Here is a 23,614-nt window from a genome sequence, read left to right as displayed (position 1 = left end):
TGTTGGCATCAATTTCTGTGCCCAAAACACCATTGGGAAAGGCGAAAAACAATTGCATGTCATGGAGGGAGATCTACCCTGTATATATTCATAGTAAAATCAGTGGCCCAATGGTTATTAACCCTTTGAAAATATCTGTTACTTATTAAAAATGGTAATTACAGCACAAATGCCAGTGTTGCCATCAATTTCTGTGCCCAAAACACCTTTGGGCCAGGTTAAAAACTATTGCATGTCATGGAGGGGGATCTACCCTGTATATATTCATAGTAAAATAAGTGGCCCAAAGGTCATTAACCCTTTATAAATATGATTTACTTATTCAAAAATGAAAATTAGAGCCCTATGCCAGTGTTGGCATCAATTGTTGTGCCCAAAACACAATTGGGCCAGGCTAAAACAATTGCATATCATGAAGGGGGGTCTACCCTGTATATATTCATAGTGAAATCAGTGGCCCAATGGTTATTAACCCTTTGAAAAAATCTGTTACTTATTTAAAAATGGTAATTAAAGCACAAATGCCAGTGTTGACATCAATTTCTGTGCCCAAAACACCATTGGGCTAGGCTAAAAATAATTGCATGTCATGGAGGGAGATCTAACCTGTATATATTTATATTGAAATCAGTGGCCCAATGGTTATTAACCCGTTGAAAATATATGCTACTTATTCAAAAAAGAGAATTAGAGCACCTATGCCGTAGGTTGGCATCAATTTCTGTGCCAAAAACACCATTGGGACAGGATAAAAAAAACTGCATGGCATGAAGGGGGATCTACCCTGTATATATTCATAGTGAAATCAGTGGCCCAATGGTTATTAACCCTTTGAACATATCTGTTACTTATTCAAAAATGAGAATTATGTCACCTATGCCAGGGTTGGCATCAATTTCGGTGCCAAAAACACCATTGGGCCAGGCTAAAAACAATTACATGGCATGGAGGGAGATCTAACCTGTATATATTTATAGTGAAATCAGTGGCCCAATGGTTATTAACCCTTTGAAAATATCTCTTATTTATTCAAAAATGAGATTTATGTCACCTATGCCAGGGTTGGCATCAATTTATGTGCCCAAAACACCATTGGGCCAGGCTAAAAACAAATGCATGGCATGGAGGGGGAGCTACCCTGTATATATTTATAGTGAAATCAGTGGCCCAATGGTTATTAACCCTCTGAAAATATATGTTACTTATTCAAAAATGAGAATTATGTCACCTATGCCAGTGTTGGCATCAATTTGTGCCCAAAACACCATTGGGCCAGGCTAAAAACAATTGCATGTCATGAAGGTAGATCTACCCTGTATATATTCATAGTGAAATCAGTGGCCCAACGGTTATTAACCCTTCGAGAATATCTGTTACTTATTCAAAAATGAGAATTAGAGCACCTATGCCAGTGTTGGCATCAATTTCTTTGCCCAAAACACCATTGGCCCAGGCTAAAAACAATTGCATGGCATGGATGGGCATCTACCTTGTAGATATTCATAGTGAAATCAGTGGCCCAATGGTTATTAACCCTTTTGAAAATATCTGTTACTTATTCAAAATTGAGAATTATGTCTTCTATGCCAGTGTTGGCATCAATTTCTGTGCCCAAAACACTATTGGGCCAGGCTAAAAACAAATGCATGGCATGGAGGGCAATCTACCCTGTATATATTCATAGTGAAATCAGTGGCCCAATGGTTATTAACCCTTTGAAAATATCTGTTACTTATTCAAAAATAGTAATATTTGTATTGGTGGCAACGTATGCCCTTTTTTCTAGTTTGTATATTCAATTGTTGTATAAAGGGATTCAACCTCTGTGTAACTACATTATATGAATCATATTATTATATAAATAAAACCTATATTTTTATTTTAAAGTCAATTTAAAGCAGTCTGACAAAAAAAGAATAAGAAACCAACTTCCTTGTCGTTAACAGTAATGTGTTTCTTCTTCAGTGATAATTCATATGTCTTCAGAATTCGTGGAAAAACTCAAATTTATAAGAACAGCTTATTTAGTAAATCGCCGCATTCTAGTTGTATATTTCCAAGTTTGAGCGCACGCAGCATTTAAGGGGATTTGTCTTTAACTGCATTTACCGTGAGCAAATAGTCGTGTTATGTAAATGAGCAGGTGATTAAAGAAAACAAACAAACAAACCATTTTCCTGCTGCCTTAGCCCTGGTATTTCAGCTTCCCGTGCGCTGTTTCAGTGGCACTATCACAGGGCGCGCCCCCCTCATTCTCCTGACCCAGCTGACTGTCCCTCTGATCCTCTTACTGGCAGCCGCCCGCACAGCCAGCTGGTGACGCACACACTGCTACAGCCAATCAGCGATAGCCATCGGGTGGGCTACATTAGCGCTATATAACCCGAGGTAACGCTGCACAGCTGCACTTTCTAGTGATTATTGGGGTCCGGTAGGCTGAGTGGCAGAGCGGGCACAGAGGTTTGACACGGAGTAAGCAAGGAAGAGACTGAGCTGCGTGTAAGAAGAGTTATCTGAAAACCCCAGTGAGTCAAAAATCCCACAACGTCTGCTTGTAGTGCAAGAACCCCGAGAGACAGTGCCTGTATATCCCCATGACAGAGAGGGAGCCTATTGTGTAAGAATCCCAGGCACAGTGAGTCTTATGTTACCCCGGAAGGGCTGACAGTATACTCGGTCACTGTACACAGGGAGTCTAGGTAGGGGTGATCGTGGATACCTTATAAATAAGAGCTGGTCCCGATTCTGCTTATTGATTCTACCGCCTGTAGACTGGCAGCAAACAGAGAGTGAAACTAAAGTTAACTTGCAGCTCATTCTTCCGCAACTCTTACAGTTACTATTCTGAAATCAGATTTCTAGGAATGAAACTTGAGAAAAACGAACTACATACAAGATAGAAAGAAGACTGCAGATAGTGGTGCCCTTGCCCTATATACCGAGATATAGTAAGCCCTTTCACACGTGTTTAGGGCAATAGATCATAAGGTAATACATCCATTTCCACATTTAGGGATAGTCTCATATCATTAGAGGGCAGAGCTACACACAGCTCTTCTCTTCAAATATAGATCTTCACCTGCTCTCTCAACCTTATTAAATCCCTGTGCCCAAATGGATCCTGGCAAGATACGATCTCTGCCAGAGAAGCACCAAGTGAACTTTAATGGCTTCAAGCCCAGTGATAAGAAAGAACCTGAGAGTGCTCTGAGCAAGACAGAAAGAGGAAGAGCAGCAGTCAGCACCCCACCACTGGACAGCTGGAGAGAAGAGAGGACTCGCAGTGAAGAGGACAATGAACTCAACTTGCCCTCACTGGCAGCAGCATATAGTACCATACTCAGGGCACTGGGTGAAGACCCAGGGAGACAAGGTTTACTTAAAACCCCATGGAGGGCAGCTACTGCCATGCAATACTTCACTAAAGGCTACCAGGAGACCATATCTGGTGAGTGTCCAACATGGAGAGAATACTTTGTATAACTTGGTTGTGGAAAGTTCATGATAAATGTTGTCTTGTAGTGAATTTGAGCTAATTTCAACAAGCATTCTTAACTTATTTTAATAAATGTTCATATTCTGAATAAATACATTTTCTTCTCAGGCTTGCAGAAGAGTGCATCTCTTCAGCAATACATCTATAGGATCTGTCTTTATCAGCCAGTTAACATTAAAGGGAAATATTTGCCCAAACTTTTACTTAACGATTTCTTCATAAAAACGATTTTTATCATTTTAAAATGCTCGTCTTTCATTGTGGTTCTGTGGAAGTACTCAACCCATTGGGAGAGAGGCTAACCCTTCATAGTCATTTTGAAGCCATGAGATTGTGCACATAGGGAATTTTATTTATTTTTTGAGACTTTTATTAAATGCTCCGTAAAAATTTTTTTTTATTCATACATCTTACCAACCTGTATAATTTTAAAAACAAACAAACTTAACAAACCTAGAAATAGGCAGCAATACTAAATTTGTTTTGTACTAATTTTTTTTTGGTTTTTGTACTAAATTTGTATGCTCACATCAGACCCCAGACCAGACGCATGCCCCTGCACCCTATGTCAGCTATATAGCTATATACCTACATCAATCCCCTGAGTTGATGCATGCCTTCACACTATGTCAGCTATATACCTACATCAATCCCCAGAGTAGATGCATGCCTGCACCCTATGCCAGCTTTATACCTACATCAATCCCCAGAGTAGATGCATGCCTTCACACTATGTCAGCTATATACCTACATCAATCCCCAGAGTAGATACATGCCTTCACACTATGTCAGCTATATACCTACATCAATCCCCAGAGTAGATGCATGCCTTCACACTATGTCAGCTATATACCTACATCAATCCCCAGAGTAGATGCATGCCTGCACCCTATGTCAGCTTTATACCTACATCAATCCCCAGAGTAGATGCATGCCTTCACCCTATGTCAGCTTTATACCTACATTAATCCCCAGAGTAGATGCATGCCTTCACCCTATGTCAGCTAAATACCTACATCAATCCCCAGAGTAGATGCATGCCTTCACCCTATGTCAGCTATATACCTACATCAATCTACAGAGTAGACACATGCCACTTTATCCTTTAATGCCAGTAATATGCCCAAAATCAGACTGCAGACCTGATGCATGCCCAGTCCTATATTTATACCAGTTACAAGCTCAAATTAGACACTAGACAAGTCCCCAAAACACAACTCTTTTTTGTTGACTATATCCTCACATCAGACCCCAGACAGGGTGCTTCTAGTACCATTTTATACAAAACTTTCTCTTGATGATCCACTGGACTTTGTACAAACGTTTCCCAGTTTCTGTAAGGTATGTTTCCTAATATGCACCTCACAAACATTTCCAAAAACTAAGCACAGCAATCCTTAAAGTTGCAATAGATAGAAAGGGATCGAGTGGTGGAAGATCACCAACAGTGATAGGCACATGTCTCTGGAAAAAACACCACAAAGCATCAAATTTAGGATCATCTTGCATTTAAGAAAATGCTCAAGATTCAGCTTCAGCTTTTTGACCAGGTATTGGTCTTGTTTCTTCTTCTTCCCTTCGTCTGTGTACTGTCCTTCCTTCTTGTTTGCTGTATCTCATGTTGTTTGTTCATTTTGTGTCTGTGTTCTCTTTTCTCCTAGATTCTGATTCCTTATAAGCAGGGCTTGTCCTGTTATTTATTATGTAAGGTTATTACTAGTTAATTAGCTATATGTTCATATCAACCCCCCTTTATTCCAACTATATGCTCCTATCAGTTCTCAGGGAAGGCTGTTTTCCCCTGTACTGTTTGCAGCAGATAAATGCACACATCATGCAGTCCCTATATACAAGATAAATGTCACACCATGCCCACACTAAGCCTCCTGCAGCTCCTTTGTACCAGCTTAATGCCCACATTACATTCATGACCAATCGCATGTCTCTTTTACTCTTCTTATGTCACTTGCATGCTCATGTAAAATGGTGATTGTGTGAAATTGTTGTAATATGATCAAATATTAATTTTCACTTTATGACAGGGAATCTTGTCCACATCACACCCCAGACCAAATTCATGTCTTGTGCAGCTTCTTTATGTCTACTATTAGTAGCCAGACTGAACCATTGCCTTCTGTCTCCTATAATGATTGTTATGGGTTCATGTAAGACCCCAAACCAGATGAATACCCACTGCACATTCATTATGTCAACAATAAGCACACATCAGGCTCCAGACTCGATTTATATTCACATCCAGTCTAAGGCTCGGCCAGTAACTACATCAGACCCTAGATCATGTCCACATCAGACTCCAGAACAGATCCATGCTTATATAAAACCCCAGAATAGACCCATAACCATGCCATACTCCAGAACAGACTCATGCCCACATCACACCCTAGAGCCTGGTTTCTCAACAGCCGGGCCGTGGCCCAGTACCGGGCCGCGATAGCCCTGCTGGTGGGCCCCGACCTGTCATGCACCCACTGCACACCAGGGGCAGACTGAGACCAATCAAGGCCCCAGGAACACTGTCTCACACTGAACAAAATGTATTACATTTTATGCAAATGAACATGGTAGCCTCCCTGACCTGCCCCCAACAGGCCCCTCAACCTCCAGAGCCAGGACCCCCAACATTAAGGTCCAGAGAAAGGGCACCCAACCTCCAGGGCCAGACCCCACACTCTATGGCCCTCACAGCGACAGACCCCCGCCAGGGCCCCCCCTAAACTCACACTTATTTGCTTAGTTACTGATAGGGCAACTGAAAACTCCAGCTTAAGGAATGCACAAGGATCCGTGGAGATGCCATTTGTGGGCCCCCCTACTTGCTGGTAGCTCAGCCCAGGTCCTATTTGCCTGGCAGATCAGCCCGCCCCTGCTGCTCACACACATATATATATATATCTACTGGGCCTTGGACATGTCTAGCTAAAATTTACTGGGCCTTGAGCTCACTTTGGTTGAGAACCACTGCCCTAGAGCACATCCATATTCACATCAGACCCCAGAACAGACCTATGCTCACTCCACATAAAACCCTAGAAAAGACCCATACCCACATAAAGCCCCAGTACAGAACTATGCCCACATAAACCTTCAGAACACATACAAATCAATCTCCAGAACAGATCAATGACCACATCGGACCCCAGCACAGCCCCATACCCTCATCAGTCCCTAGAACATGTCCACATCAGATGCCAGAACAGACCAATTCCCACATCAGAACCCAGAACAGAACTATACCCACATAAAAACCTAAAACAAACCCAATACCCACATCAGACCCTAACACAGACCCCATGCCCACATCAGACCCCAGAACAGATCCCATACCAACACCAGACCCAATACCCACATCAGACCCCAGTACAGACCCCATATCAACATTAGACCCCAGAACAAACTCTATGCCCACATCAGAACCCAGAACAGACCCATGCCTACACCAGGCCCCAGAACAGTCCTATTCTCACATCAGACCCCAGAACAGACCCCATGCCTACATCAAACCCCAGAACAGACCCATGTAAATATAAAACCCCAGAACAGACCCAGATCTTTGCCCATATAAAGACCCAGAACAGATACTTGCCCTAATCAAAACCCAGAAAAGACCCATGGCCACATCATGCCCCAAAACAGAACAAACACACATTAGACCCCAGAACAGACCCATGCCAATATACAGTAAAACCCCAGAACAGATCCCATGCCCACATCAGACCCCAAAACAGACCCTTGACCAAATAAAAACTTAGGACAAACCCCAGAACAGACCCATGCCTGCATAAAACCTCAGAAGAAGACAAATGCCCACATCAAACCCCAGAACGGACCCATACTCACATCAAACCCGAGAACAGAGCCATGCTCACATCAAACCCCAGAAATTACCCTTACCCATATCAAACCCCAGAACAGACCCTTGCTCACATCAAACCTCAGAACAGACCCACACCCACATTAGACCCTAGAATAGACCTATATCAAACCACAGAACAGACCCATGCCCACACCAGACCCCAGAATAGACCCATGCCTACATTAAACTCCAGAACTGAACCATGCACACCAGACCCCAGAACAGGCCCAAGTTCACAACACCAGACCCCAGAATAGAACCATAAGAACAACTGACCCCACAACATTCCTATGTCAAACCCTAGAACGGAACTATGCCCACATCAGACCTCAGAACAGACCGCATGCCTTCTCTGGATGACTAATTCTGTCTTCATCAATTTCACACTGTACAAGGAAGATGTTTTCTTAGTAGTGGTTAGAAATAGTTTTAAACATCAAACAATAAAAACCCTAGAACAGATCCATGTTAACATAAATCCCCAGAACAGACCCATGTCCCTATCAGAAGAAACCCCATTTCAACATCAGAACCCAGAACAGACCCATGCACACATCAGACCTCAGAACAGAACTGTGTCATCATCAATTTCACACTGTACAAAGAAGGTGATTTCTTAGTAGAGTATAGTAATAGTTTTAACCATCAAGCTATAAAAACCCTAGAACAGACCCATGACTACATCACACACCACAGAACAGACCCATGTCCCCATATACCCCAAGAACAGAACATGTCCACATCAGAACCTCATGTCCACATCAGAACAGACCCCATACCCACATAAAACTCCAGTATAGAATAAAATAGACCCATAACAACAACAGACACAAGAACATTCCTATGCCCATGTCATACCCTAGAACAGAACCATACCCACATCATATTCCAGACCCTTGTCCATATCAGACCACAGAACAGACCCTTGTCCACATCATATCCCAAAGCAGTTCCATGTCTACATCAGAACAGACCCTTGTCCACATCATATCCCAAAGCAGTTCCATGTCTACATCAGAACAGACCCTTGTCCACATCATATCCCAAAGCAGTCCCATGTCTACATCAGATCACAGAACAGACCCATGCACACATCAGACCTCAGAACAGAACCTATGCCATCTCTGGGTGGCTAACTGTGCCTTCGTCAATTTCACACTGTATAAGGAAGATGCTTTCTTAGTAGAGTATATTTATATTTTTAAAAATCAAACAATAAAAACCCTAAAACAAACACGTCTACATCACACCGCAGAGCAGACCCATTTCCACATCAGAATGAGGAAGAGACCCCATGCCCACAACAGATCCTAGAGCAGCCCCATGCCCACATGAGATCCTAGAGCAGCCCCATGCCCACATGAGATCCTAGAGCAGCCCCATGCCCACAAGAGATCCCAGAGCAGCCCCATGCCCACAAGAGATCCCAGAGCAGCCCCATGCCTACATGAGATCCCAGAGCGGCCCCATGCCTACATGAGATCCCAGAGCGGCCCCATGCCTACATGAGATCCCAGAGCAGCCCCATGCCTACATGAGATCCCAGAGCAGCCCCATGCCTACATGAGATCCCAGAGCAGCCCCATGCCCACAACAGATCCCAGAGCAGCCCCATGCCCACATCATACCACAGAAAAGACCCACACACGCATCAGACCTCAGAACAGACCCCATGCAATTTGTTGGTTAACTGGAGAATAAAGCAATTTATAAAGTTTTATAATATAGTGCAGTAGTTAAAAATTGAACTGCAAATTAGCTGCAGACAAAAAAAAAAGAAATTGTAAAATGTCTCCGGAATAAGTTTCCTCTTGGTCTAACATAGAAATGTAGTAATAAAAAAGGTGCATTGCTCATACGAATGTCAGAAAAAAAAAACAGATTTGCAGACTGGGAAAGGCTAAGGGGCGGGTTTGAAAAAATCAGAGAGCCAGTCAGCAATCAAAGGACTGTTCACTTAAAACAGCACTTTGCTCTGGATGTACTGTGATAAAAAATTACAAAGTGCAGCCAGATTACAGCTCTGTTTGAAGAGAACGGCCAAATGTGGAACAACGCTGCAAAGTTAAAGTGCTTACAGTTCCTGTATGTGTCCTGTTCTTTCTGCAGACAGGATGCATTTTTATGCAATGACATCTCAGATTACTGCATGTTCTGCCTTGGGGTTTCTTAGTAGAGGTTAGTAATAGTGTTAACAATCAAACTATATTTTGAAACACAGTCTAACATTTGCAAGGACATTTATGGTCCTTTAAATGCCTAAAGATTGGAAATCATACCATACATTAGTTGTGGAATTAATTCATCATTTGAATTTGTTTTGTGAAATCCAACATAGACTGTTGGTGTACATGAAACCCCAAAAAATTATTTCATGATGGCGATAGAGCATACAATTTTAAACAGCTTTCCAATTTGCTTCTATTATCTAATTTGCTTCATTCACTTGGTATCCTTTGTTGAAAAGTATGCCCAGGTAGGCTCAGGAGCTGGAAGCTAGCTGCTGATTGGTGGTTGCACATATATACCTCTTGTCATTGGCATAATAATTTGTTCAGCTATCTTCCAGTAGTGCATTGCTGCTCCTTCAATCCTTCAAAGGATGCCAAGAGAATGAAGCAAAATTGATAACACAAGTAAATTGGAACGTTGTTTAAAATTGTATGCTCTATCTTAATCATTAAAGGGATAGTCAACACCAGAATATTTGTTGTTTAAAAAAATAGATAATCCCTTTATTACCCAATCCCCAGTTTTGCATAACCAACTCTGTAATTACCTTGTATCTATGCCTCTGCAACTGTCCCCTTATTTCAGTTCTTTTGACAGACTTGTATTTTAGCCAATCAGTGTTGACTCCAAGGTAACTTCACGTGCGTGAGCTCAATGTTATCTACACATGAACTAATGCCCTCTAGTGCTAAAAAAACTGTCAAAATGCATTCCGATTAGAAGCAGCCGTCAAGGTCTAAGAAATTTGTATATGAGCCTCCTAGGTTTAGCTTTCAACTAAGAATACCAAGAGAACAAAGCAAAATTAGTTATAAAAGTAAATTGGAACATTGTTTAAAATTACATGCCCTATTTCAATCATAAAAGTTTATTTTGGACTTGACTGTTCCCTTAAGGACATTTTTGGGGTTTTATTTTCCTTTACAGGAAGTTCAATAATACTCTATGTAAAGGAGATACACCTACTTTCCAATAAAGGGCTCAGTAAAAATAAGCTTGATAGTGTCTCTGTATGCTGGCGAGTTTTTGAGAATCCCTTATTCAAGAGTAAGACAATCCCTTAGTCAAGAGTAAGACAAAAATACAATTAATCTCAATGTTTTCCAAATACAGACACAACCCTTTTTTTTTTTTTTTTTTTTTTTCTTGGTTCTTATGCTGACTTTTTCTACTTGTCACAGGCTAGTGTACATTTTCAAATCTGTAAAGATCAATAGACCTTCATATTATTTAGGGTGCTTGGAGAAAAATCACACTCAGGGCGAGATTACAAATACGGCGCAGGCTTCAGCGCAAGCGCTGCAACCCGCGCTGCCCGTAATTTCACCTTGCAAATCGGGCTATTACATATACGGCGCCGGCAGTTCATAAAGTGCCGTAAGTCGGATAAACTAGTGATGTCCAGAAATGAGCGTAAATACAAATTTCTGGAGTCGCCAGTGACTTACGGCACTTTAGAAACTGCTGGTGCCCAAGAAAAGTAAAAAAAAAATATAAAATCTCCCATAAAAGTCTAACACGTAAAACCCCTATATCCTCCATAAAATCCACATCGGAACTAATAAAAGTATTAACCCCTAAACCGACAACCCCACAACACAATATGCCTATTTATCTACTGAAATTCTATTGGCTGATTTGAATAGCCAATAGAATTTCAGTAGCTCTCATCCTATTGGCTGATTTGAACAGCCAATAGAATTTCAGTAGCTCTCATCCTATTGGCTGATTTGAACAGCCAATAGGATTTGAATAGCTCTCATCCTATTGGCTGATTTGAATTTGAAGAATCAAATCTGCTAATAGGAATTCAAGGGACGCCATTTTTAATCGCGTGCCTTGAATTCACTAACCAGTGTACGGCGGCGATCGTACGAAGAGGATCCTCTGCGGTCGCCGGTCTTCGGTTCCAGGGTCACCGGTCTTCAGCTCCGCCCTCCGCTCTGCGCCGGATTGTTCCTGGAAGAAGAAAGAAGAGGTTGCCACTTGGAAGAAGACTTCACCGCATGGGACAGGACCTTCTCCGCCGGACTTCAGGAATGGTGAGTATTAACCTGGGGGTTAGACTTAGGTTTTTTAACATTTTTTTGGGGGGTTTATTTATTTAGATTAGGGTGGGCACTTTGTAAAAGAGCTAAATGCCTTTTTAAGGGCAATGCCCAAACAAATGCAATTTTCAGGGCAATAGGTAGTTTAGGTTTTTTAGTGTTAGGATTTTTATTTTGGGGGGTTTGGTGGGTGGTTTTTTTTTACTGTTAGGGGGGACTTAGTGTATTTTTAATGTAAAAGAGCTGGTTATCTTGGGGCAATGCCCTGTAAAAAGCCCTTTTAAGGGCTACTGGTAGTTTATTCTTAGAGTAGGGGTGTTTTTATTTTGGGGGGCTTTTTTATTTTCATTGGGATTAGGTATATTTTTTTAAAATTTGATCATTTTTGTTTTTTAGTTTCTGTAATCTTACATTTTTTTAATTTTAAGTAATTATAGTTTAAAGGGACAGTCTACACCAGAATTTTAATTTTGACTAGACTGCCCATTTAATTTATACTTTAATTTATTTTTAAAGTAGTGTTAGTTTTTTTTATTTTAATAGTAACTTTAGTATTTTGTAATTTGGGTTCATTTAGGGGGTGTTAGGTTAGGGGGCTTAGTAATTTAATTATTTATTTATGTTGTGGGCGGTTTAGGGGTTAATACTTTGATAGGTAGTTTGCGTTATGGGCTTTGGCAGTTTAGGGGTTAATGCTTTAATAGGTAGTTTGCATTGTGGGTTAATCGCAGATTAGAGGTTAATAGATTTATTAGGTAGTTTGCGATGTTGGGGTTGGAGGATATAGGGGTTAATACTTTATTTGTAGTTGCGGTGTGGGTTTGATGGCGGATATAGGGGTTAAAACACTTTCGGCCAGATTACAAGTTTTGTGTTATGGCTCATAACGCTGCTTTTTCACTACCGCTGGTATTACGAGTCTTGTAGGTATAGCTGTACCGCACACGTAACGCAACGTAAATACCGCACCTTTCAAAAAGTCCTTTTTCAATAGGACTTCCATAGCACCGGTATTACGAGTTTTGCCTGGGAGGCAAAAAAGTGAGCGGTAAAGCCCATACCGACAAGATTCGTTCCGCCTTTTAAAGTCAGCTGTAGCATAAAACTCATAACTAAAGTGTTACAAAGTACACTAACACCCATAAACTACCTATTAACCCCTAAACCGAGGCCCTGCCGCATCGCAAACACTATAATAAAAATATTAACCCCTAATCTGCCGATCCGGGCATCGTCGCCACTATAATAAACATATTAACCCCTAAACCGCCGCACTCCAGCATCGCAAACACTAGTTAAATATTATAAACCCCTAATCTGCTGCCCCAACGTCGCCACCACCTACATAAATTTATTAACCCCTAATCTGCCGCCCCAATGTCACCGCTGCCACTATACTAAAGTTATTAACCCCTAAACCTAACCCTATGTCTAACCCTAACACCCCTAAATTTAATATAATTAAAATAAATCTAAATAAAAATTACTATCATTAACTAAATAATTCCTATTTAAAACTAAACAATTATTCGTTGCCCAAAGTTCATAAAACCCACCCAATAAACCCTTAAAAAATCCTAACACTAACCCCCGAAGATCCACTTACAGTTTTTTTAAGACAGGACATCCATCCTCATCCAAGCGGGCAGAAGTCCTCAACGAAGCCGGGAGAAGTCTTCATCCAAGCGGCAAAAAGTCGTCCTCAAGGCGGGCAGAAGTCTTCATCCAGACGGCATCTTCTATCTTCATCCTTCTGACACGGAGCGGCTCTATCTTCAAGACATCCAGCGCGGAGCATCCTCTTCTTTCGACTCCTCTTCAAGAATGAACGTTCCTTTAAAATTTGATGTCATCCAAGATGGCATCCCTTGAATTCCGATTGGCTGATAGAATTCTATCAGCCAATCGGAATTAAAGGGTAAAAAATCCTATTGGCTGATGCAATCAGCCAATAGGATTGAGCTTGCATTCTATTGGCTGTTCCAATCAGGATTTTTTACCCTTTAATTCCGATTGGCTGATAGAATTCTATCAGCCAATCGGAATTCAAGGGATGCCATCTTGGATGACGTCATTTAAAGGATCGTTCATTCTTCAAGAGGAGTCGAAAGAAGAGGATGCTCCGCGCCGGATGTCTTGAAGATAGAGCCGCTCCGTGTCAGAAGGATGAAGATAGAAGATGCCGTCTAGATGAAGACTTCTGCCCTCCTTGAGGACGACTTCTTGCCGCTTGGATGAAGACTTCTCCCGGCTTCTTTGAGGACTTCTGCCCGCTTGGATGAGGATGGATGTCCGGTCTTCAAAAACTATAAGTGGGGTTAGTGTTAGTTTTTTTTTTTAGGGTTTATTGGGTGGGTTTTATTTTAAGCTTAGGGACTTTGGGCAACGAAAAAGAGCTAAATGCCCTGTTGGGGGGTTGTTTGTATTTTTTTTTACAGGTAAAAGAGCTGATTTCTTTGGGGCAATGGCCCGCAAAAGGCCCTTTTAAGGGCTATTGGCAGTTTAGTGTAGGTAAGGGTTTTTTTTTTGGGGGGGGGGGCTTTTTTATTTTGATAGGGCTATTAGATTAGGTGTAATTAGTTTAAATATTTGATAATTTTGTGTAATTTTGTGTAATTTAGTGTTTATTTTTTTGTAATTTAGTTAATTGTATTTAATTAATGTAATTTAATTTTAGTGTAATGTTAGGTTTTAGTGTAATTCAGGTTAGGTTTTATTTTACAAGTAAATTTGTATTTATTTTAACTAGGTAGTTAGTAAATAGTTAATAACTATTTACTAACTAGTTTACCTAATTAAAATAAATACAAACTTAGCTGTGAAATAAAAATAAAACCTAAGATAGCTACAATGTAACTATTAGTTATATTTTAGCTAGCTTAGGGTTTATTTTATAGGTAAGTATTTAGTTTTAAAAAGGAATTATTTAGTTAATGATAGTAAGTAATTTTTATTTAGATTTATTTTAATTATATTAAAGTTAGGGGAGTTAGGGTTAGGGTTAGACTTAGGGTTAGGTTTAGTGTTAGTGATGTGGGAGGCCAGAAGTTTAGGGGTTAATAACTTTAGTATAGTGGCGGCGGCTAAATTGGGGGTGGCAGATTAGGGGTTAATAAATTTATGTTGGTGGCGGCGACATTAGGGGTTAATAAGTGTAGTTAGATGGCGTCGATGTCGGGGGCGGCAGATTAGGGATTAATAAGTGTAATGTAGGTGTCGGCGATGTTAGGGGCAGCAGATTAGGGGTGTTTAGACTAGGGGTTTATGTTAGGGTGTTAGGTTTAAACATAAATTTTCTTTCCCCATAGGAATCAATGGGGCTGCGTTATGGAGCTTTACGCTCCTTTATAGCAGGTGTTAGGCTTTTTTTTAGCCGGCTCTCCCCATTGATGTCTATGGGGAAATAGTGCATGAGCTCAAAGCAGCGCTGGTATTTGTGTGCGGTATGGAGCTCAATGCAACCATATTGCCCGCTAACGCAGGTTTTTGGAAAACCTGTAATAGCAGAGCTATTAAAGGTGAGCGGTGGCAATAACTTACAAGTTATTACCGAGCCGCTCATAACGCAAAACTCGTAATCTGGACGTTTATTAGTTATTGCGGTGGGGGTTGGCGGTTGACCGGTAGATAGATATTGCGCATGCGTTAGGTGTTAGTTTATTTTTGCAGGCAGTTTTGGGAGTTACGGTGCTCCCATACTCAGTGCAAGGCCTGCTGCGGCTGCCTTAGTATGGCGAGGTGAAAATGGAGTAAGATTTCTCCATTTTCGCCACGTAAGTCCTTGCGCTGAATATTGGATACCGATTTGCGACGTGGTCCCATGTTAGCTTATGGAAGTAAAAATTGCGGGCGACAGGTGAAATATACGTGCGTAGCTTGCATGCTATGCCGTATATGTAATACCAAAATCACGTAAAAACCGGCGTCAACGGCTTTTGCGGGCGACACCGCATGTGTAATGGGCCCCTTATATTCCAGCTTCTCCAACATTTCCAGAATTATATACAGGTCATTTATTAAATAATTGTGAGATGAGAGACTTAGTGAATAAGCTGTGTAAAATAACATTGAACTGGAGAGACCTCTCAGTGAATATATCCCACCGAGTCACTCCACAGAGCACAGATATGCTGTGCAGCTGTAGTTTGTCTTGATCGCTTGAGCTTTCACAGCAATATAATTTACAGCTGAAAAAAATATTTTGTAAACAATTACTCAATCCTAAATAAAAACAGCTTTAAAATTGCAGATGTGCTGGTTAAACTTTGGAAACTAAATTTTAAGAGAATATGTTAGGAGATCTAGTATTTCTGAACCAGGCAAAGATCGTGTTACAAGTTGAAAGTAAACTGTTTTCGCTCACGTGCCAACCCAACTCGTGTAAAAAGCCGAACTTACAATATTGCGTGCAATAACCTATTCCCCCATAGAAGTTAATCAAACAAAAAAAGTGGGAAAAAAACACCTTTCCCACACGCAAACCTGAGTGCATATTCTAAAGTGCGCTAACCCTACATGAAAATATAAATATTTCACATTCCAATGTTCTTCACATAGCAGAATATGTTCTATTTATTCAGAAACATATATATATATATATATATATATATACAGTGGATATAAAAAGTCTACACACCCGTGTTAAAATGGCAGGTTTCTGTGATGTAAAAAAATGAGATAAAGATAAATAATTTCAGAACTTTTTCCACCTTTAATGTGACCTATAAACTATGCAACTCAATTGCAAAACAAACTGAAATCTTTTAGCTGAAGGGAAGTAAAAATAAAATATAAAATAATATGGTTGCATAAGTGTGCACACCCTTAAACTAATACTTTGTTGAAGCAACTTTTGATTTTATTACAGCGCTCAGTCTTTTGGGGTATGAGTCTATAAGCATGGCACATTTTGACTTGGCAAGATTTGCCCACTCTTCTTTGCAAAAACACTCCAAATATGTCAGATTGCGAGGGCATCTCTTGTGCACAGCCTTTTTCAGATCACCCCACGGATTTTCGATTGGATTCAGGTCTGGGCTCTGGCTGGGCCATTCCAAAACTTTAATCTTCTTCTGGTGAAACCATTCCTTTGTTGATTTGGATGTATGCTTTGGGTCGTTGTCCTGCTGAAAGATGAAGTTCCTCTTCGAGTTCAGCTTTCTAGCAGCAGCCTGAAGATTTTGTGCCAATATTGTCTGGTATTTGGAACTGTTCATAATTCCCTCTACCTTGAATAAGGCCCCAGTTCCAGCTGAAGTAAAACGGACTCAAAGCATGATGCTGCCATCACCATGTTTCACTGTGGGTATGGTGTTCTTTTGGTGATGCAGTGTTGTTTTTGCGCCAAACATATCTTTTGGAATTATTGGCAAAAAGTTCAACCTTGGTTTCATCAGACCATAACACCTTTTGCAACATGCTTTTGGGACACATCAGATGTATTTTTGCTAAACTTAGCTGGGCTTGGATGTTTTTATTCGTAAGAAAAGGCTTCCGTCTTGCTGTCTACCCCAAAGCCCAAACATATGAAGAATACGGGAGATTGTTGTCACATGTACCACACAGCCAGTACTTGCCAGATCTTCCTGCAGCTCCTTTAATGTTGCTGTAGGCCTCTTGGCAGCCTCCCAGACCAGTTTTCTTCTCATCTTTCATCAGTTTTGGAGGGACTTCCAGTTCTTGGTAATCTCATTGTTGCACCATATATTCTCCACTTGATGATGACTGTCTTCACTGTGTTCCATGGTATATCTAATGCCTTGGAAATTCTTTTGTACCCTTCTCCTGACTGATACCTTTTAACAATTAGATCCCTCTGATGCTTTGGGAGATCTCTGCGGACCATGGCTTTTGTGTAGGACGCGACTAAGAAAATGTCAAGAAAGACCTACTAGAACAGCTGAACTTTATTCGGGGTTAATCAGAGGCACTTTAAATTATGGCAGGTGTGTGATGACTCTTATTTAACATGGTTTAATTCTGAACACAGCTACATCCCCAGTTATAAGAGGGTGTGCACACATATGCAACAATGTAGCATGAAACACAGCACTCACTGCACAGCAAGGAACAGGTTTACCAAACCCAGCATGAATACGAAAAAAGCAGAAATGTTCCAGCTGGTGCAAAAACCTTTTATTGTGCAATCTGGGATACAAACAAAGGAACGTTTCAGGCCCACAATCGGCCCTTTCTCAAGCTTGACCATAAATGAGTGAACAAACATTTAAATAGCCATAATGGCGCCAAATATTGTGATTAAAAAATGTACACTGTTGCCATCTAGTGAACAGCAACAATATAACATCCAAACATGTATTAAAGTGCATTTTGATGACTGAATATATCGCCACCTAGTGAACAATCATCATACTGTCAATCAGACGAATATTTAATATATATGAAAAAATTAACATATATAAAAATGTTCAATGTGAATCAATTTATCCCTATATAGGTGACAAAAAATAAATATATTCCATTAGATAAAATTTAAAATACATTGCAAATTCAAATATTCATTTGATATAATAACCACAATACATCAAATTAAAAACATATATCAAATGTGTCAATCTACCAATAAACCAAATATTTCTATTTTATCAATTTCATTAATTTTATGCTATCTTAGTTCATTACATATTCAATCAGTAGACTGACACTTGCGTATTGGTCAGTATTGGATATTCAACACTGTATGCACACACACACACACCCAGAGACAAAAAATCTCATATTTATGCGTGTATATGGGCACACATATGTACACATATAAATTGATCAGTACAATATCTATGTAAAAAGAAACTTTTAATATCATTCTTATTATGTTGAATTACCAAAAGGCAGTCCAGTTACATTCTCTATTCAAGCCTTTCGGCCATAAAGTGCACAATTCATTTATCCAAAATGTTTCACGTCTACTTAGTATATTATCCTTATCACCCCCTCTTCTTGGTGTATTGACCCTCTCAATGATTTGAAAACGAAGTTGACTTATCCTGTGGCCTGCCTCTAAAAAGTGGGAAGCTACCGGAGCATCCCTCTTTTTACAACGGATGTTCGACTTGTGCTCTGAAATCCTTTCACGTGCCTCCCTGGTCGATTGACCAATGTACATTAAGGAGCACGGACATTTAATTGCGTAAATAATATATTCAGACCTACAAGTCAAATATTCATTGATAAAATACTTCTTCCCCGTATAAGGATGACAGAAGGTGTCACCCTTGATCATTGAATTGCAATTACTGCAAGATAAACATGAGTAACATCCTTTCCGTTTTTGGCCAGTTATTGTACATTTTTCTTAACACCAATATCATTTATGCAACCACATTATTTTAGTTTTTTTTTTACTTCCCTCCACCTTAAAGATTTCAGTTTGCTTTTCAATTGAGTTGTGTAGTTTATAGGTCACATTAAAGGTGGAAAAAGTTCTGAAATGATTTATCTTTTTCTAATTTATATATATATATATATATATATATATATATATATATATATACACACACACACACCCGCATTGTCCCCAGCATAAACTGCACCTGATTATAAGCCGCACCCTTAAAGTTTGGTGCCATTTTAAAGAAAATTACATTTTTAAAGAAAATATACACATTAGTAGAACCGTAAAACAGTATTTTATTTAATGAATAGAAAAACACATGTACCGGTATTTTTAACACTTTTGGTATCAATGATGCAGTTAGTCCTGCTTTTGACTGCATATGTTATATGCTCACAGAAATACGGCAGCTGTACTTTTTTAATTAAACCATTATCCCCTTTGAAAAAAAGACTTGAGAGCAAAAGTAATCAATTAAACTATGGTAACAATCGTTCATTCAATTAACACCACATGAGTGTATACAAACAAAGATAAAAACTTACAGTGATATTGCAATTGCAGCCAAAGGCGTAAAAAAAACAAATAGCATATTTGAAATAGCATTATCGAATGTAACAGCTGTCGATAGCATCGAATGACATCGGACGCCACAGATAACATCTCGATTATAGGCCACAGCCGAGTATAGGCCACACCCCTAATTTAAAGATTTAAAGGACCAGTGTGCACACAAATTGTCTTTAATGTAATGTAACTCATTGACAATTAATTTATACACAGATCTTGTTAATAAATAATTATTATGCTGGCTAAATAAATGTTTTATAAAGTTGCCTTTCATTCCACCGTGCTTTCTACTCCATTATGGGCCGCCCTTATGAAAGAGCTGAGCAAACACACTATCACACCACACCTTCTCTCCAATCATTAGCAGTATACTAATTGTTACAATACGCCCCCAAAACCTCACAACGGAAGTGTAAGTTTGTATGTGACCATGCGTGCTAGTTCATGATAGTGCGGTCACAGCATCCACTCACGCAGGCGCTGTTGAATTGTAGCAGTTTTTATACATGATCTTGCAACAGCCAGTAAGAGCCTCGAAAAGTTATGTTGCCTAGTTACCGCCTCCAAACAATATGGCGGCGCAGTGAAAGCAACATGAGCGAGAGGAGAGATGACGTCACTGCAAATGGCACGCATGCACTCTACATGGAGTGTTCACAGGAGCGCGCATAGCCAGAGAGGCCGAACGTAATTCACAGAATAGATTTAGGCTTGGTAAGTTTAAAAAAAAAAAAAGTGCGATTGGCTAGAAAAAATATATAGTTTTATTATGTTTACAACGCTCAAAAGGGATACACTACATGTTCGCAACAAAATAAATCCAGAACAGAAAAAAAATGTGTATAATGTCCCTTTAAATTAGGGGGGAAAGTGTTGCCTATACTCAGGACAATACAGTATATAGAAATATATATATTTTTCTAAATACATAGAACATATTCTGCTATGTGCAGAACATTGGCATGGGAAATATTTATTTATATTATTTAACTACACAGTATAACACTTTATTAAAAATGAATATTGCATAAATATGCTTTAACATGTTTTTATCCACTTAACTGCAAAGGGCTCCAATGCATATATGTGTGTGTGTATATATGTATGTGTGTGTGTATATATATATATATATATATATAATTTCTCTATCTATATACATGTATACATATGTATTTATGTGTATATATGTCTGTAAATACATATGTAAACATGTAAATACATATGTACAAACACACATACAGTGTATATATCCAAAGCTGTCATGCGCAGAAGAGACAGCACGAGGATAAACACACCTTGCCTAACCTGACAATCCATGCTGTTTGCACTTTGCGGCGGAAGCGTGGGCGTGGCCGGACGGGACCGGACATGGTCGGGGGCTTGGCCGGGCGCGGTCAGCGCTACAGAGAGGGGAGAAATAGAAAGAGAGGGGGAGAGAGATAGGAAAGAGCTAAAGAGAGGGGAAAGTGCAGAAGAGAGGGGGGAGAGAGAGCAAAAGAGAGGAGAGAAAGACAGAGCAAAAAAGAGGGGGGAGAGAGCAAAAGAGAGGGATGGAGAGAGAGCAAAAGAGAGGGATGGAGAGAGAGCGCAAAAGAGAATGATGGAGAGAGAGCAAAAGAGAGGGATGGAGAGAGAGCAAAACAAAAGGAGAGAGAGACAGAACAAAAGAGAGGGAGGAGAGAGAGAGCAAAAGAGAGGGGGGAGAGAGAGAGCGCAAAAGAGGGGGGAGAGAGCGCAAAAGAGGGGGGAGAGAGCGCAAAAGAGGGGGGAGAGAGAGCGCAAAAGAGGGGGGAGAGAGAGCACAAGAGAGGAGAGAGAGACAGAGCAAAAAAGAGGGGGGAGAGAGCAAAAGAGAGGGGGGAGAGAGCAAAAGAGAGGGATGGAGAGAGAGAGCAAAAGAGAGGGATGGAGAGAGAGAGCAAAAGAGAGGGATGGAGAGAGAGCGCAAAAGAGAGGGATGGAGAGAGAGCAAAAGAGAGGGATGGAGAGAGAGAGAGCAAAACAAAAGGAGAGAGAGACAGAGCAAAAGAGAGGGAGGAGAGAGAGAGTGCAAAAGAGAGGGGGGAGAGAGAGAGCACAAAAGAGGGGGGAGAGAGAGCGCAAAAGAGGGGGGAGAGAGAGCGCAAAAGAGGGGGGGAGAGAGAGCGCAAAAGAGAGGGGGAGAGAGAGTGCAAAAGAGAGAGGGGGAGAGAGAGAGCGCAAAAGAGAGGGAGAGAGAGAGCGCAAAAGAGAGGGGGAGAGAGAGAGCGTGCAAAAGAGAGGGGGAGAGAGAGAGAGAGAGAGCAAAAGAGAGGGGGAGAGAGAAAGCGCAAAGAAGAGAGAGAATGCACAAGAGAGGGGGGAAGAGAGAGTGCAAAAGAGAGGGAGAGAGCGCAAAAGAGAGGGGGAGCGAGAGAGCAAAAGAGAGGTCTGAAGACTCGCCAGAAACAGGGGCCATCAAGCTCCATACGGAGCTTGTTAAATAGAGCCCATAGTATGGTCTGCAAAGGGGAAATTAGAGTACTCAATTAGATACACAGGATGATCGATCGTTAGGATATCCTATGCACATTACATACAATGCCTGTATATTATCCCCAAAACTCCAGAAATAATCCTAAGAGTGATTGCAGGCCTCCTTTATGAATATATTGCAAAAATATTGGCTGAGGACTAGTTCTGTGGGGTACGTCAGTGATACCATTTATCTCCTCACCATTGGGTGGAAGGCTAGTATACCCGTATTCAATTTGACTTGTATGGTGTAGATATGTCAAGACTTAATGCAATATGGTCTTTTGTAAATTAGGACATGTATTAGTAAACATGATTTAAAGGGCTAAGGTGAGTCCTGTAGGGGTACTGTGTACATATGTGTATTCCAGGTTATAGTGTATAGTGGAAAATGCTGCATTTAGGAAATAATCAATAGTAGATATTGTCACACAATCAAGGTTAGATATTACACATTACACATGACTACAGGGATAATGGTTTTTAAAGTGCAGGTGCTGCAGGTAGCTTTGCGTAAGCAGATATGACCTTGCATAAGCAAACACAATAGTTAGTAAGCAAGAGTTATTATGCAGGATTTGGCAATAACATGCAAAAGATCAAAGCAAAATGAATAATATTCACTCAGAGTAAATCCTTTTCCCTCAGAGTAAATCCTTATCCCTTGTGTCTTATTGTCATTTGATCCGCTGTTTGTGTAAGTGATATTCCTCCAATAGTATTATAGTCCTTCGTCAGCAGCTAGTTAAGTTTCCTTTATGCTGCCCAGTTCCAGAGGTACGCCGTGTCTGGCGTCTTATTTCCAATTTCATCCGTTCCTTGTCTCAAAAGACCGGGTATGTGAGAGATGTCTGAAAGTGTCAGACTACGGTGGCCTTACTGGGCCAAAAGAAACAACGCGTTTCGCATAAATATCCTTTGTCAAGCTGCCCAGTAAGGCCACCGTAGTCACTTTCAGATCTCTCTCACTTACCCTTTTTTGCCTTTTGAGACAAGGAACGGACGAAATTGGAAATAAGACGCCAGATGCGCTGTACCTCTGGAACTGGGCAGCATAAAGGAAACTTAACTAGCTGCTGACGAAGGATTATAATACTATTGGAGGAATATCACTTACACAAACAGCGGATCAAATGACAATAAGACACAAGGGATAAGGATTTACTCTGAGTGAATATTATTTATTTTGCTTTGATCTTTTGCATGTTTTTGCCAAATCCTGCATAATAACTCTTGCTTACTAACTATTGTGTTTGCTTATGCAAGGTCATATCTGCTTACGCATCTGCTTACGCAAAGCTACCTGCAGCACCTGCACTTTAAAAACCATTATCCCTGTAGTCATCATGTGTAATGTGTAATATCTAACCTTGATTGTGTGACAATATCTACTATTGATTATTTCCTAAATGCAGCATTTTCCACATTTATGATTTTTATCAACTGAGTATTTTTATGTATTTTACTTATATTGTCATTATTGATTCCTTGACTAACCCACTTTATACTAACACATTTATTTTTAGTGCCTTTTTTGTGTGTTTTTTTCT

General features: G+C 40.3%; 1 protein-coding gene across 1 annotated transcript in view; it reads left to right on the top strand.

The window, feature by feature from the left end:
* The first annotated feature begins 2,371 nt into the window (after window positions 1–2,371).
* The window catches only part of GCH1 (GTP cyclohydrolase 1), a 110,086-nt gene continuing 88,843 nt past the window's right edge, over window positions 2,372–23,614 (top strand). Inside the window, exon 1 of the mRNA XM_053697605.1 lies at window positions 2,372–3,448. Within this exon, the coding sequence (XP_053553580.1) occupies window positions 3,115–3,448 (334 nt within the window). The 5' untranslated portion in view covers window positions 2,372–3,114. The remainder of the gene's footprint in view (window positions 3,449–23,614) is intronic.

Source organism: Bombina bombina, chromosome 1, assembly GCF_027579735.1.
Source record: "Bombina bombina isolate aBomBom1 chromosome 1, aBomBom1.pri, whole genome shotgun sequence".
Lineage (NCBI taxonomy): Eukaryota > Metazoa > Chordata > Amphibia > Anura > Bombinatoridae > Bombina > Bombina bombina.
This window is presented reverse-complemented; position numbering and strand designations above follow the sequence as displayed.